We start from the raw sequence: 16648 nt of genomic DNA, 5'->3' as shown, positions 1-16648 counted from the left end.
TATGGCCTTTTGGTGATCAAGCAAGAAATCAGGTGTTTCATCTGCTTGTCTTGTTCGAATGTTTACATCAACTGTTGAGTAAGACGTCCACATTAATGAACAATACAGCATCTGTCTCCTTCACTGTATCTTTTAGGAAAAGACCTACCACTGAAAGGACTATAGCTCCATATAACCCTCTTTATCACCAATAAAAAGAAAAAATAATTATTATATTTACATAAATATATATTATACAAATATGTATTATTAAGTACTTATTATGTACTGTGTGAAAATAGATCCTTGGAAAAGTAATGGGACCTGAGAGCATCTTTATGACAATCATAGGTAACATTTACTGAGCACTTACTATATGGCACCACTGTTCTAAGGGCTTTATATTTATTTTAGTCTTCACAACCAGTACTTCCCAAATTTAATGTGCATAGGAATCACCTGGGGATCTTTTTAAAATTCAGACGCTGGTTGAAGAGGTCGAGGGTAGAGCCCAGTATTCTGCATTTCTAACAAGCTCTCAGGTAATGCCAATGCTGCTGATCCCAGATCAACCCTGAGTTGCAAATTCATAGAAAACTCCATAGGGTGGGTACAAATATTGTTTGCTCATTGTATAGACGAAACTTGAGGCACTGAGTGATTAACTTGCCTGAATCACACTACTTATAAGTGACAGAATCGAGTTTTGAACTCAAGCAATCCAGTTGTTGATCCCATCTTCGTCTTCAAAACAACCATGTAGCAGAGGCAATTTCCCTACATGGTCTGTATTATCTAGCTTATTATATTCATATAATAAACACATAAAATATGAGAAAGAAAAATTCAACCAAATGATGTTGAAAGATAATTATTTAAAGACACGTAATTTAAAGCTTCTTTAAATAATAAAGTATCTTTAAGCATCATTTAAGTATCATCTTTAAAATAAAGATGCTTAATTTAAAGCATCCTTAAATAACTATTCATGATCAAAAAATGTGTTCAACTTATGTTTTTCCTGCCTTATCACTTATTTTCACAACGTCCACTTGGCCTTTACAATTTTAATGTATAATGCTGAATATTATTCTATTGAGTTAATTAATAATAGTTTATTCAACTAGTCAAAACTATTGGACACTCAGGTGCATTGTATATTTAAGTTCCAATGAATTCAAAGTATTGATTTTATGTCTAAACAGAGGAAATAAAACTTGTTAATTGTGTGATAATTTGGTCTAAAAAGAACTAGAGCCAAGAGTCATTCTTTACCCTTTGGGGAACATTATTACCTTGATTAGAGGGTAAGATTTTAAACACTAAAGATTAAACAAACCAAAAGCTTTCAAAAAATCCTAACGCAATGCTTGGCACTACACGTTTTTAGTTGCCTATGCATGAAAAGTTGCTAATACTCTACAAAACACAGTCAATTGTTTTTACCTGAAGCTGGAGTCACAAGAAGTTTATAACCACCAAATTTCCCTCTTGGAGCCTTCCATGAAATCTGTATACTGTCATGAGATATTACATTATATCTTAACCTTGTGGGTGGAGCCACTGAAAAGGAAAAACAAAAATGATGTAAACATTGTAACATTTAAGCTTCTATTTGTTAAATCAGAAAGTCAAAGTAGTATAATAAAAATACACACAAAAGACTTCATCAGCCTCAAAATACATAATATATATACATCTGTTTTTTGAGATGGAATCTCGCTCTGTTGCCCAGGCTGCAGTGCAGTGGCACGATCTCAGCTCACTACAACCTCTGCCTCTTGGGTTCAAGCAATTCTCTGCCTCAGCCTTCCGAGTAGCTGGGATTACAGGCATGTGCCACTACGCCCGGCTAATTTTCTTGTATTTTTAGTAGAGACAGGGTTTCACCATCTTGGCCAGGCTGGTCTTCAACTCCTGACCTCATGATCCACCCGCCTCGGCCTCCCAAAGTGCTGGGATTACAGGCATAAGCCACCGCGCCTGGCCATAATATATATTATTTTTTACAACCCACTAATGAACTGATCAGTTTGCAAGATAACACAAACCTAAGGGCATTTGTTTCTTACCCAAGGGATATCCATTTGTCAAACAGTAGTGACCTTATGACAAAGAACTAAGACCAAATGTTAGAATGTAATACTCTAGCCTAGTTTAATAATTGAAGCCAATTTTGTAAAATGCTTTCATTATGTTACAAGGATAAATTTTTCTCCTTGAAACATGTAAGCTTCTATAATCTACTCTACTGAGACCTGTTGTTTGTCCTTAGGGTTTTCACTTGGGTAATTCAATATTTTTGATTATATGATAATTTGAGAGGGCTATTATGGATATATTATGGTAATAAGATATTCATTTAAAAACATTTGAGAAAATGATTATAAAGGCATTCAGGACCAAGTAAAAGATAATTGTGTTTTATAAACTTGGATCCAGTTTTCAAGGATAGCTGATTTATACCTGTCAGAAAGATACAAAGCACATGGTCATGAATCAGCCCAGAATGTTTTATCTTTTCTGACAGTTTATAAAAATGAGTAGATCTGTATTACTTTTTGTGTAGGTCATTCAAACTTCAAAACACATTTCTGGAACACTAATGTTCCAGTATTTCAAAAAAGCTAAGAACGTTTTTATTACATACTCTCTAAATTACTTTGTTAGAAAAGTTAATACTTCATAGAAAAGTTAGCCTTTTTTATCCACTTTTAAGCCCAGTCTCTCTTTCTCATTTTAAAAAACGGAGTGTAGAGAAAAGAAACAAACATTCTCCTACACAGGCATGGAGTATAACATGGCATTGGATGATAGTTTCATTCCCGGTTCTACCACTTAGCTAATAACCTTGAGCAGGTTATTGTTTCTTCCAAAACCTGAGTTTCTTTATTTTTAGAAAAGGTGATGGCAATACTTTTTGCAAAGGAGAGATGACAACTTTAAATAGGATAATGGATATCATGAATATAATGCATTATAATAGGGGGGTCAACAATATTTGTTCCCTTTCCCCTACTTCATGTAATGATTCAGCTTAAAAGCTCACTTAATCTTCAAAACATACATTGCTATTCCAATTTTATAGATAAAGGAACCAAGGTGCAACTAAGGCACTTGCCCAAGTTCACATACTGATGAAGGACAATCTCTGACCCCAGATGAAATGCACTGTTTCTTTGAAAGATGATTCATATTAAGAAGTCACCCTCGGCGAGGCATGCTGGCTCATGCCTGTAATCCCAGCACTTTGGGAGGCCAAGATGGGTGGAGCACCTGAGATCAGGAGTTTGAGACCAGCCTGACCAACATGGTGAAACCCCATCTCTACTAAAAACACAAAATTAGCCAGGTGTGGTGGCACACGCCTGTGGTCCCAGCTACTCGGGAGGTTGAGACAGGAGAATTAATTGAATCCAGGAGGCAGAGAATGCAGGGAGCCGAGATCAGGCTACCGCACTCCAGCCTGGACGAGACAGAGCGAGACTCCATCTCAAAAAAAAAAAAAAAAAAGAAGAAGAAGAAGAAGTCACTCTTCATTGAGCTAGACGAGTGAAGAATTTACTACTCCACAAACTGAAATCAGTATGAAATCAGATGAAAGCATCTGAAATCAGTAAGCACTGAAAGACACAATCTTAAGAACAGATTTTCTTTCTATTTGTCCTTTACTATCTCTAAGTAGAGAATGCTAGCTATGCAGAATAAAAACATTAGCTTCCTGTTCTCAATGTGACATGAATGGAAGAAAGAGTTTACATTTCTCTGGCTAATGAGAAAGCACAAATTTATCATAAGAATAACTTTTTTCCAATGGAAGAGGAAGGTGCCTGAACCTAACATTTGGATGAACAGAAAACTGTTACTATTTTTCTTAGTCATCAACTTGAGAAGAAAATTTATTAATAGATAGGTTCTTATTACTTATGGAAGAAAATTAAAAGTAAGAATTTTTAAATATTAAAAATACATGCAAGTTTCTGAGTAAAATCAAGTCAATGGACTAGTAAATGTCATTGCCCTAGTTTTTGCATGAATGAGCTGCTGAAAGAAAGCTGTCTGGGTAACCATCAAGTGGAAAAGTACAAATAGGATGGAGACTTCAATCTAGGAAATTCCAAGAGAGTCAATGATTCCATTAGCACTCCAGGTGTGTTGACATCTCAAAACAGCAAACAATATTCAGGATTCCTAGGTTAAAAATTATTAAATTTTCTATCCATGCTACTATTCTTTAAATGTCATCTGAGTTTATAGCCCTCAACATCTCTTAGTCAATAGACTAAGATTTGGCTTCCAAATCTCCAGTAGAAAATGAGGGCAACGTGAACCATGTTCGGGTAATCTGGATGGTGTTCTAGAACCAAGAGTGGCATCGGCTTCCATTCAATTGCTCAAGAAAACAAAGTGTAAAACTGTTGAAGCATACGCAACAACCAAATCCATCAATACTCAACTCTTTTATCAATTTACAAATGATTCAACTGTCTACAGTCCCATTACAACTGCTAGCCAAAAGCAATATCATTATTACCTTTTATCAACAGACCACATCTATTGCCTATAGAAGCATAAATACCCTCACGGTCATTAAAAGGAGATCTTGGTTAAACATAACATTCACATTTTCTTTGGGTTTTTGCCTTTAGGGTAAAACATATTGAAAAGAAGAAATGCTAGTTAAAAAAGAAAGAGACTTGAGGTCACAGCTGTGGATTTCAAAGTTAGCTTTTTTCCCCCTTTTAGAAGGCACTGGGACTGGAGCCAAAGCAAGGGCAGCAGGATTGACAGAAACGCTTTAAGTGCCATGGAGGAATAATTGCTCTTATCTCATGGAACAAACCTTTGTGTACATGTTATACCAGACCCATGATTTTCTGTTTGCAAGCACAAAGGAAGTACTTTTTTAAAAAACATATACTTAACTTCCATTAATAATTATAAATGCTTGCATGAACTTGACTCAAAAATTAATTTATGTCAGTTCAAATCCTAATCTTTTAAAAAAGACAAACATCAAGTGTAAAGTTTGATTTCCAGCACACACCAAGAGCCCAGAAGAAACCAGCAGACTCATCCTTTGCATGGTGAAGTATAAAAGATGAGACTGCAACATGAGATTAAGCCTGATATAAGATCTGTGAATATATAAACATCATCCCAAAGGGAGACTGAGGGTGAAGACTGAGGAGCGGCTACCCATTGTCTTCCACTCCGCTGCAGGGTTAGGCTTGTTACTGAAAGTGTAGGCGCATTTTTGTTCTGCTGTGCTGTGTTGTGCATTGTTTGTGAAGGAAGATTTTCTTTAAGCTCAAAGAATACCACTGCAATCATTCCCATAGAGGCTCATAGGCAGGAGAGAAATGTTTATCTCATGCCATTGAAGCCTCACTATCATCAAGCATTTAGGAAATTCTATTTCATAATCTATTTACTAAAGAGTTGACTTTTGGCTGTCTCTTTCTTTCTTCCTTTCTTCTCATCTGAATTTGAACGCTTACGGTTTTGTCAAGTGACAATCTACGTAAAGATACTTATTTTAATAAAATATTCACATTTGTTTATGAAAACGCTAGTTTTTACACAGGGACACTGAAATGGACATCTTGTATTCTTCCCTACCCATAATCGCATCTCCTCTTCCTTATACGACAGCATCCTGGTTTTCTTCCAAGGAACAACACCGCCTCCCCCACTGCACAGGGCCAGCCATCCTTCTCTGGCTAAAGGCTGGGAAAATCACTCAAACCAGGTCAAGCAGACTCTCCCAAGAATCTGAAACTTGACTCCAGTGATGCAAGGATGGAAAATAGCTCCAGTCATTCCAATGACATGCCCTAAGGAAAATGGTCACTGGTTTCTACAGACTCTATCCCAGAGGGTTTCCCAGATTCCTATCCTTTTCAAAGCTTGATTATTTACTTTGATTATATGAGCTACTGCATTACCTACTGGTGAATACATTTTTGCTTAGTTGACCAGAGAAAATTTATTTTATTTGCAACCAAAAATTTCTGGCTGATAAAGATAATGCAGCATGAATCACACTGAGAGTTTTTACCTTTTTAAAACATATTTTAGGATGCTAAGTTGATAGGGCAACCAATTATACTTATTTTTAAAAGATTTTTAAACAGCAGAGAAGTATTTGGCTATTCAAGTAATCTAAAAACAAAAAAATTCTTTTTTGATTATTGGTGGGGTGCAGTGGCTCACGTCTGTAATCCCAGCACTTTGGGAGGCCAAGGCAGGCAGATTCGTTGAGCCCAGGAGTTTGAGACCAGCCTGGGCAACATGGCAAAAACCCATCTCTAAAAAGTATATACAAAAATCAGTTGAGCGTGGTTGCATGGGCCTATGGTCCCAGCTACACAGGAGGCTGAGGTAGGAAGATCACTTGAGCCCAGGACGTGGAGGCCATGATCGCACCACTGCACTCCAGCCTGGGCAACATAGCAAGACTCTGGCTCAACAAATAAAATAAAATACAAAAACTTTAGCTTTTTATGTTAGTCATTTTTTTCAGTTAAATGTACTGCCTAAATGTTTTATAAATCAGAGCAATTAAATTTTGAGAGACTTTTACTGTAGGATATGCTACAAAGATTTTTTTTAATGTGGTTTAGAACCTCGTATGTTGTAATTTCATGATCCATTATACAGATGCTGAAAACAGCCGTAAGGAAAATATTCTCAACTTTTCTAATGTGTTTGGCTACTAACAGCAAGAAATATGTGTCAACGTGTGAACACAGAGGTCTTTATAAAGTTAAAGTAGCCCCTATGTGAAGTCTCCAATTTTCTATGCGTTGAGGTTTTTAAAACGACAGTTATTTTACCTTCAGTGGCTCCCTCCTGTAACCATCCAAAACAAACATCGCTAGAACCAGGTACATATTTACTGTGAAATTTCTAAGAAAGTGTGGATCCCATCACTCTGTTATTGCTGTACGCATTTTTCTCCTACAGCCATCACATTACTTTTTCTGTATTCTAGTTCATTTAACAACTTGTCTTGAAAAGAAGATGCTGGAATAATCCAGGTTTAAACAGTTATTTGAGCCAATGTAGGTTCACAGGTCCTGGAGAGGGAACATTTTTCATAAAATATTCCATGGAGAGACTAAATGGTAAAGCACATTCTGTGGATTAGCAATTAAGGAGCAAGAATTAATTTCCTGTATGTCTTTTGTTTTTGTTTTTGTTTTGTTTTTTTGTCTATCCAATAGACAGCATCCTTGAAAGTATCCCGTAAGAGCTATATATGATCAGTTATTCCACAAATGACCACTTCTGAATTATGCTAAACTGAGATAGCAACTCTGGAGGGCTTAGCAACTTGCCCGCCCTTTGTTTCTAAGGATCTGTGTCTTGTATCCTGGAGTCTAGAAGACAAGTGATCTAGAATTACCTAATTGCCATAGCTGAAAGCATTATTTCATCAACATAAATAACATAAGCAGAATGCGTCTACCAAACAATTTGCTGTGTGTTCAGTGAAGTAGTTGGAAATACAGTTCCTTAACTCCAGGTGTATAATAGCAATTTGTGGATGCAAAAAGACAAGTTCCATTCCTTTCCAAACAGGTATGCCTCCCTTAAAGGAAACAGTGTGTGGTGATTGATCTTTTCTACAACCCTCAATGCCAAACATTAGACATTAGCAATTCCTAAAATCACTTTATCACACTTACAATTCCTTGCTCAGCTGATAAATAATATTTCATCACCAACACTTCAGTCTCTGTAGATTCCTGTGTTTGTCTAATAATATGACTTTGCACAGTTGTGCATATTTACTTCAGAAGTTATCACATTTTTTTCACATAAATATTTTTGGCTTTGTGGGACACACAGTCTCTGTCATGACTATTTAATTCTATCACTGTAGCATGAAAGAAGCCACAGACAACATGTAAACAAATTTGCATGACTGTGTTCCAGTAAAACTTTATTTATAAAAATAGGCAGTGGGCCAGATTTGGCCCACAGGTAGTAGTTTTTCAACCCCAGACTTACTTTATAAAAATGAATGGAAATCAAAAATAAAAGTTCCAATCCCAGAAATGCAGAGTAGATTTTACAAATTACGTTTAATTAAAACAAAGCTAGAAATCATTAGGAATGCTTGAAATGGCATATTGGCCTCTGTCAGGCCCTTATAACATTCAGACTGTGTGCTCAGTTTTTAAGAAAAGGAGCAAAATCAAGGACCAGGTATGAAATGATAGAAATATCCTGTACATTGTGTAAGAGACAAGACATGATTAGGATACATACACACTCACATTACAGTTCTTTATTAACAGAGCTGTAAAAATAGGGCTCTATTCACAAAGTAATTTAATTAATAGAGCATTATTAATATAACTGATATTGTAACATAAAAATTTGACTTTCACTGATTTAACTTGCACAGGCTTTTCAGAAGCACTTTAAGAATAGGCCAGGCATGGTGGCTCGCACTTGTAATCCCAGCACTTCAAGAGGCCGAGGCGGGCAGATCACGAGATCAGGAGTTCAAGAGCAGACTGGCCAATATGGTGAAACCCTGTTTCTACTAAAAATACAAAAATTATCCGGGCATGGTGGCTCATGCCTGTAGTCCCAGCTACTTGGGAGGCTGAGGCAGGAAAATTGCATGAACCTGAGAGGCAGACGTTGCAATGAGCCAAGATCATACCTGGGCTACAGAGCAAGACTCCGTCTCAAAAAAAAAAAAAAAAGAATGACCTATTTAACCAATTGCCACAAAATCACTATGCTCAGTCACTGATGAGGTTGTAATCCTCATCAAACAGTTGGTAAAACTCAGTAAAAGCCAACATATTGTTAGGATAAATAAAATAAAAATGATAATCAGAAATAAGAAGGCTAGAGTCCCAGACCCTAATGATTCTCAAAGTTTTCAATTACCTTGACCTTGGACGATGGTGCAGAAATAAACAATTGCCAAAAAAGGTGGAAGCAACCAGTACCGCATCTTGCACTGGAAAATCTTCATTTTATTTTCCGCTTTTTACATGGGGTGTAGCAGCCACCTAGAAACAGAGAGAACAGGGACATTTTTGAAAAGGCTGAAAATAAAATATATGTAATCATTTAGGACAGGCAAATAAGCCAACATGGATTAGTATTGTCAGGAAGTAATTAATTCCCTAGAGCATCATGCATTTCACTCTAAAATACAAACTGATGAGGAAAAGACTTTTTAGAAGATGCTGTAAATGGAGAGAATGACTTGAAATATTTGGGAGAGAACTTCAGAATGTACTTTGTGACTCTTCTCTATGGACATAAGTTGCATAGTGAATTTCCCAAGTGGATAAATTTCATAATTTTACCTGAAATTAGCATTATCATCAATCCCAATGTCCTTGCCAGTAATGTGTTCCTCCCATATTTGTCACATAAAGTTCACATAAACTCTTGTTGCCTTATATTGCCTACAAAGAACAAATATATAGGACCTTTCTACTGGTGATCCAAGAGAATTTGAAAAACCACTTTGTACTCAGACTTCCCCTCATTGGGTTGAATAACCCCTAATCCTTTCATCTTTTCTCATAGTTCTTCTTTTTCCTAACATAAGTGAATCTAAAACTCTTCCAAATTGTTCATTTTCATTGGGATATCAATGAAAGAAGAGCTACAAGCAAAAGAGAGAAAGGAAGATAAATGGAAGACAAGAAAATGAAGAAGAAAAAAGAAAGGGTATAATTATTATGTATCCATAATAATTAATAATAAAATTTTTAACATTAAAAAACTTTTAGAAAAAGAAGGGAAAGAAAGGGAAAGGAAAGAAGGAGGGAGAAAGGGAGAAAGGCAGAAATGGAGGGGAAAAAAACAATGACTGTTCTGTATTAATTTAAAAGACAATTCTATAAATTGTAGATTACAATTCTATTACTAGGTCATTACAGAGGAGAAATTCTGAAATCCTTCCCTCAGAGATTAAGAAAATATCTCCAAAGTTTTCTTCTACCCAGGGCATATTTTTAAATTCATTTGTTCATTTATATATTCGTTCATTCATTTCCCAGTATTATCCCACAAAGGATCTGAAGCAACTAAATAATAAATGAATATAATGGATCAGATAACGGTGCCATATTTCACATGTAAAATACAGGACTACAGTTAAATTTTAATTTGAGATAAACAGCAAATAATTTTTAATGTTAGTATGTTCTATGCAATAGTTGAAAAACACTATTTTTTTAAAAATCATTGTTTATCTGGAATTAAAATTTAACTGAGTGTCATATATTTGGTCCAGCAATCCTAGTATAAGGGGAAATTTTGGTGATAAAACAGTAAAGTAATGAGTTAAATGAGCACAGAGAAAATGTATCTGGTCCTGTATAGTTGGTAAAGGTAACCATGAATTTGGCTTAAAAATTTATGAATTAGCAGCTAAGCAAGAAGGAAGCATAATAAGCTTTAAAGCTTACTACATTTTTAGATTAACTAAAACATATTTTTTCAGGAGATGCATAGCTTTTTCTGATACCGAAAGCTGAGTAGAATTTTTCCCATGGTTCACACCAAAAAGTCATCTTACTTTATTCACCATAAAATGTATTGAGCCCTTGCAGTATGTAAAGACTATCCAAGTACACATATAAATTCCTTTAATCCTCATAGCAACTCTTTGAAGTACGTACAATTCTAATACATAGTTACAGATGGACAATAAGGCACAGAGAAGTTGCCCAAGTCACAAAGCTAGTGAGTTCAGGAGCCAGGATTTTAACCACATAGACATGATCAGACATGGTAGAAGCATCTTAGGAAAGCATTTCTACAAGATCGGGCTTCACATCACTTTCTTTCCACTTTAAAAATACCTTGTTCTGCTTACAAAAACAAAGAGTTTTAATAGTGAAAAATTCAGACTACAACAAAGTACAACAAAAAGAATATATCTTTTGTTATTTTTTCTTGTTCAAGTGTATTCTGATGACAGTAAATGCCCTTTTACAAAATATATATATAGCAGTATCATAACTTATTTACCTACCTTTATTTGGAAATACAGGTTGTTTCCAAATTTCCTTTATACATATAACACCACAATGAACATCCTAATTCACATCTCTTTTAATATAGACTTATTTATTTTGGCTAAATTCCCAATTGTGGAACTGCTAGGCAAAACAAGATGCATTGCTTGTTTGTTTGTTTGTTTTGAGACAGAGTCTCACTCTTGTACCCAGGGCTGGAGTGCAACGGCACGATCTCTGCTCACTGCAACCTTTGCCTCCTGGGTTCAAGCGATTCTCCTGCCTCAGCCTCCCAAGTAGCTGGGATTACAGGCACGTGCCACTACGCCTGGCTAATTTTTGTATTTTTAGTAGAGACGGGATTTCACCATGTTGCCCATGCTGGTCTCAAACTCCTGACCTCAGGTGATCCACCCGCCTTGGCCTCCCAACGTGCTGGGATTACAGGCCTGAGCCACCTCACACAGCCCAAGATGCATGTTTTTAAGGTTTTTCAAATATAGGTACACAATGCTCTACAGAAAATAACACTGATTTCCACTTCCACCTGCATCTCATATAAGCACCAGGTCACATCACTTCCACCATCACAGAGGTTGTTTTCAATATATTCTGATTTTACAGGTAAAATGGGATTAGCATCTTAATCAGATTTTTCATAACCAGTAAAATGTGACATTTGGTGTTTGTTGGCTATTTAAATTTTTTAAACAAAATACCTGTTCATGATCTTTACCCATTTTCTTATTGATCTACAATAACTCTTTATATGTTAATTTTAACTCATATATACTTGGTATCTTTCCAGTTTGTTTTTTGCCTAACAATTTCATTTATTGGGTTAAGATTTTTTTTTTTAAGTTCAGAAATGTGACTTGATCTTTTTTTTTATGGTTTCTAATTCAGTGTCATGGGTAAAATGGCCTTTGTTACCCCAAAGTATATTTCTAGTTAACTTTTTAGTTCCTATTATTAATGGACTCGTTCCAACACTGTTATCTGATAGATTCGTTTTTAATATAGAAAAGATATTGATTTTATATATTAATGGACCACCATTCTGAATTCTTGCTACCTTTATATTTTTTCAGTTTAATCTCTTGGATTTTCCAAGTTGACAACTGCATTGTTTGCAACCGATGTGTTTTTTCTTACTGTATAGGTTAGTAGTTTAAAAACAATTATTTTACTAGGGATGCCTGAAATATTTTACCATTAAGAATATTAATGGTAGTTGAGTTCAGATATGTTATGTTAAACTTTTAAAACTTCTTGCCTTTTTACTAAGAATATTTTTTTCAATCAAGAATGGATGCTGAACCTTGCCTTTATGACAATTCATTCATTGGAATGCCCATATTTCATCTTGACCTCTCAGTGTAATTAACATATTTTGATATGTCTAGTATTAATCTATCTTTGCAATATAGAAATAATTCGTACCTATTAATGGCAATTATTGCTTTTTTTAAACATTAATGTAATTATAATGGCTTTGGCTTTCAGGCCAAGCCATTTTCAAACAGAGATAGTAATGACATATCATTCTTTAAATAAGATTCCATTAATAATGATACTACATTTGAGCTACTGTTTTTTTATATTCTTGAAGAAGAGAGACAGCTCAAGATTGTTTCTGTCCAACTCCTAAGAAACCAATCAAGTGCAAACACTCCTTGTTATATGCTGATCACTTATCAAAATGTGTTAAGCTTTAAATTCCTATAATTTTCTCTACTATAGATATATGTCTCCAATGGCAACAATAAAAACACATCAATTGAAGTTACCTAATTGCAAATCAAAACTAGGTATGACTGATTACAGGACTCAAAAGAATATTAGTTCTTCTTGAGGAATAAGAATGAGAATACTATTCTAGGTGTCATTTACCCCCAAATGGAAGAGTATGAGTATTTTAAAAATTATTATTACAATGATATTTTAAGTCACATTACATTTATCTAGTATCTCCATACTATTACCATTTCAAGATCTTTGATAATGGAATGTCCGGATAAAATTCCCACCATGACAGGGATTATACCTAGCAGAGTACAAGCTATCTCTTAGTTTACAAAGCTTGGAAACTCTGACCCCCTCGAATGCTTTAAAAAATACTCCATATTGCTCATTTAAATCCCAAGGTTTTTTGTTTTTTGAGACGGAGTCTCGCTCTATCGCCCAGGCGGAGTACAGTGGTGCGATCTCGGCCCACTGCAACCTCTGCCTCCTGGGTTCAAGCAATTCTCCTGCCTCGGCCTCCTAAGTAGCTAGGATTATAGGCATGTGCCACCACGCCCGGCCAATTTTTGTTTGGTTTTTTTTTTTTTTTTTTAGCAGTTTCACCATGTTGGCCAGGTTGGTCCCAAACTCCTGACCTTGTGATCCGCTCACCTCGGCCTCCCAAAGTGCTGAGTTTACAGGTGTGAGCCACCGTGCCTGGCCAATCCCAAGCATTTTTTAATTGCTGTTATGCTACTTCCCCCAGTCCTGGATGCTGTTCTTTTGAGAGATATTGCACTAGTCTGTTCTTTGAAACAACATCTATAATCTGGTAAGGCATATGCCAATCAGGCTTTAGACTGGATCTAGGCCTGAAGATTTTCAAACAATCCTGTTTGCATCCTTTCAGTCTGGAGAAAGGAAAAACTGTATCAAGTGGGATGTTGGGTTCTATAACTCCTATAATCACTCAATTCTGTGAATAGAATGAGTGGGGTAGATTAATATAGCTTTCAGGTAGTAGCTTTAAGTGCAAAAGCCTCTGATGAATGCAACAAAGCATAGTTACATAAACTTTCAAAGTAATATGACTCACATAGTTAAATCTCTGATACTTGGGTTTTATTTCAATATAATATGGTATATCTAAAGGAATAAATTAACTATATTTCCTTCAAGCAACCATTCATAAAAAAATTTTTGACAACTAAGCTTTTTTTAAATATCCAATCACAGTCTAGTATACAATTCTTTCATGTTGCCAATAAAAGGGAGATCCATATACTTTGATCATTATACAAATATTCAAGTTAAGGTCCTGCAATAAAAATTAAAGAATGTACTAATTTGTGCTTAGGGTCCAAAATATATCTTCCCCTACCGGCCTACCACCAAAATGCTAATTAGTAAAGAATGTTTTCTTAGACTAACAAATTCACATACTGGAAATTCCTTAAAATTCCTAATGGAATAGGCAATACGTTCAGTGTATATGCTAAAAGAATAGTCAACATATTAAGTGACTACCATCTACATAGCATTATAGCTTGGATTAATTTGTCAGAACACAGAAGACATTGGGAAAATGGTTAGTAAATGTTGATGAAATACAGGAGGAAAAGCCCCAGGGTATACATAAAACCCTAACCCTACAAAGTCAAGTAAAACAAGATCAGTGGATTATCCAAACGAGTATAAGCAGCTCTTCTGTAGACAGAAGGCATGAGTGCAGGGGAATTTGAAAAGATATGGCAGCAGGCTTCAGCCCTATCAAATCAAAACATTCAGTAAATCTGCCAGTCACACAGATAGCTGTCCACCACACCCAAAGAAACATTGCAGCAGATCACTCAACTCCAGTGAAATATTCTAAGATTTCCTTCTCCAAACATTATAATCAGAGGTTTCAATCAGAACAAAGCAAGGAAAGGAAAGGTAAAAAACAGGCCACATTTGTCTTTTTCAGATTTCTGAAATTTCCTTTTCAGATCAGGAGATTTACATTAGATATCCCTGGCCAGGTGTGGTAGCTCACACCTGTAATCCTAGAATTTGGGGAGGCCAAGGCAGGAAGATCGCTTGAGCCCAAGAGTTTGAGACCAGCCTGAGCAACTCAGTGAGACTCTAACTCTACAAAAAAAACCTAAAAATTAAATTTAAAAATGTTAAATGATATCCCATAATACTGTTTTAATGTAGGAGAAAAAGGTCCCTTTCTCCTGTGTTAAAGAGGACCTTTTTCTCTTGTGAAAGGCCACAATCAAATAGCCTTTCTCTGTTCTCATCAAAGCAGTTCCTGCATCCGAGTGCTTTGAAGCAATACTTAACATGTAATATTGGAGGTTAATCTGCATCTCATGTACTTTTTAACTAACTAAAATGCTATGCTAGTCTTGGCAACTTTTTTTGGAAAGTGGGCATTATTTATATGGAAAAAGCATTGTAACCACAGCTTGTCTTTAAAATTCTTTTTTTCTTTTCTTTTCTTTTTTTTTTTTTTGAGACAGGGTCTGCTTCTGTCACCCAAGCTGGGCTGCAGTGGTGAGATTATGGCTCACAACAGCCTCAATCTGCAGGACTCAAGTGATTCTCCCACCTCAGCCTTCCAAGTGGCTGGACTATAGGCATGTGCCACCACACCTTGCTGATTTTTTAAAAATTTTTTGTAGAAATGTGGTCTCCCCATCTTGTGCAGGCTAGTCTCGAACTCCTGGGTTCAAGCAACTCCCGCGTCTCAGACTCTCAAAATACTGGGATTATAGGCATGAGCCACTGTGCCCAGCATAAATTCTTCTTTAGTTTTTGTTTATTTTAAGTTAGGATGAGCAATACCGCATTGGGAGAAGTGAAATTTCAGTTTTCCCAAGCTTTTCTGCCAAGTCCCCAAACTTTTGGACAGTGAAGTAAGGGCAAGAAAAATCTCAATCCTATTAAAATACCATGAGATATTTTAACATTTACCAAAATGTCAAAGCCTAATTTGTTAAAACTTTGCCCCAAAGCCTGCACAAAACAAATAACTCTGCCTTGATTTTTTGCTCTTGTTTAAAAACATCATGTTAGAAATGGCTACTTAGTTCTCTGTTCAGAAGGTATAAGCCAAATTTATGGAAAGTTGATAATGTTTAATACAAGTGCTCTTCAAACACTGTCATAATTTTACAATCAGTAACATAAAACTAGGCCCATTAGTGCTAATTTGCCCTCCCACTCATATGTTTGTTTTATTTAATCACTTTTGTCCAGATAAGTTTAATAATGAGCAAAGGCCCAAAGTGTAAGCATTAAGCAATGCTTACAGGCATCCACAAAATCCCCAGACTAACATACAACCAATTTTATCAAAATTCCTTAAATATTTATCCTAACATTTTCGTAAACCATACACACTCACTCTGTCTCTCTCATACCGAGATTTATACACATATATACACACAAACCTTGGATAATATTGTATTCAATCGTTGGTGACTTACAAAAAATAAACCGTAAACTTAAACGAAATTCTTGTTAGTTATTTGATATACCATATATCCAGCAACTCCATGCCTGAGAGAGATTGTTATTTACAGTACTAAATGTTCATTTCAACAATCATTTATTAAGAGTCCTACTATATAACCAAAGCATTGTACTTGATAATAAGAAAGATACAAAACTTTGTACCATATCTTCCCCTTGGTAGCTCACTTAAAGTTAATTGAAAAAAAAAAAAGATTAATTGAAAAGTGAACCTTAGGTGAGCTCACTTACAATTTACTTGAAAAGCAAGATCGCCAGCAATCATATTGCAAAACCGAATGAAATAAGTATGAAACAGAACAGAAAGGTAGCACAGGTGGTGGTATGAATAGAAAATTGTGAGTGAGGAAGCCACTTGGGGTGAAATTTGCTATAGGTCCTTGGCTAGCTGGTTTAACCACTCTCTGCTCTTT

The 16648-nt window shown here is 35.7% G+C and overlaps 1 protein-coding gene across 1 annotated transcript in view; it reads right to left on the bottom strand.

Annotated features, from left to right (window-relative positions):
• COL14A1 (collagen type XIV alpha 1 chain) overlaps positions 1-16648 on the bottom strand; it is a 314618-nt gene that overhangs the window by 217358 nt on the left and 80612 nt on the right. The window contains exons 3-4 of the mRNA XM_058443680.1: positions 8896-9020; positions 1426-1542 (exon numbers count right to left, since the gene is read on the bottom strand). Of these exons, the coding sequence (XP_058299663.1) occupies positions 1426-1542; positions 8896-8983 (205 nt within the window). The 5' untranslated portion in view covers positions 8984-9020. The remainder of the gene's footprint in view (positions 1-1425; positions 1543-8895; positions 9021-16648) is intronic.

This window comes from Hylobates moloch, unplaced genomic scaffold, assembly GCF_009828535.3.
Source record: "Hylobates moloch isolate HMO894 unplaced genomic scaffold, HMol_V3 SCAFFOLD_9, whole genome shotgun sequence".
Classification (NCBI taxonomy): Eukaryota; Metazoa; Chordata; class Mammalia; order Primates; family Hylobatidae; genus Hylobates; species Hylobates moloch.
This window is presented reverse-complemented; position numbering and strand designations above follow the sequence as displayed.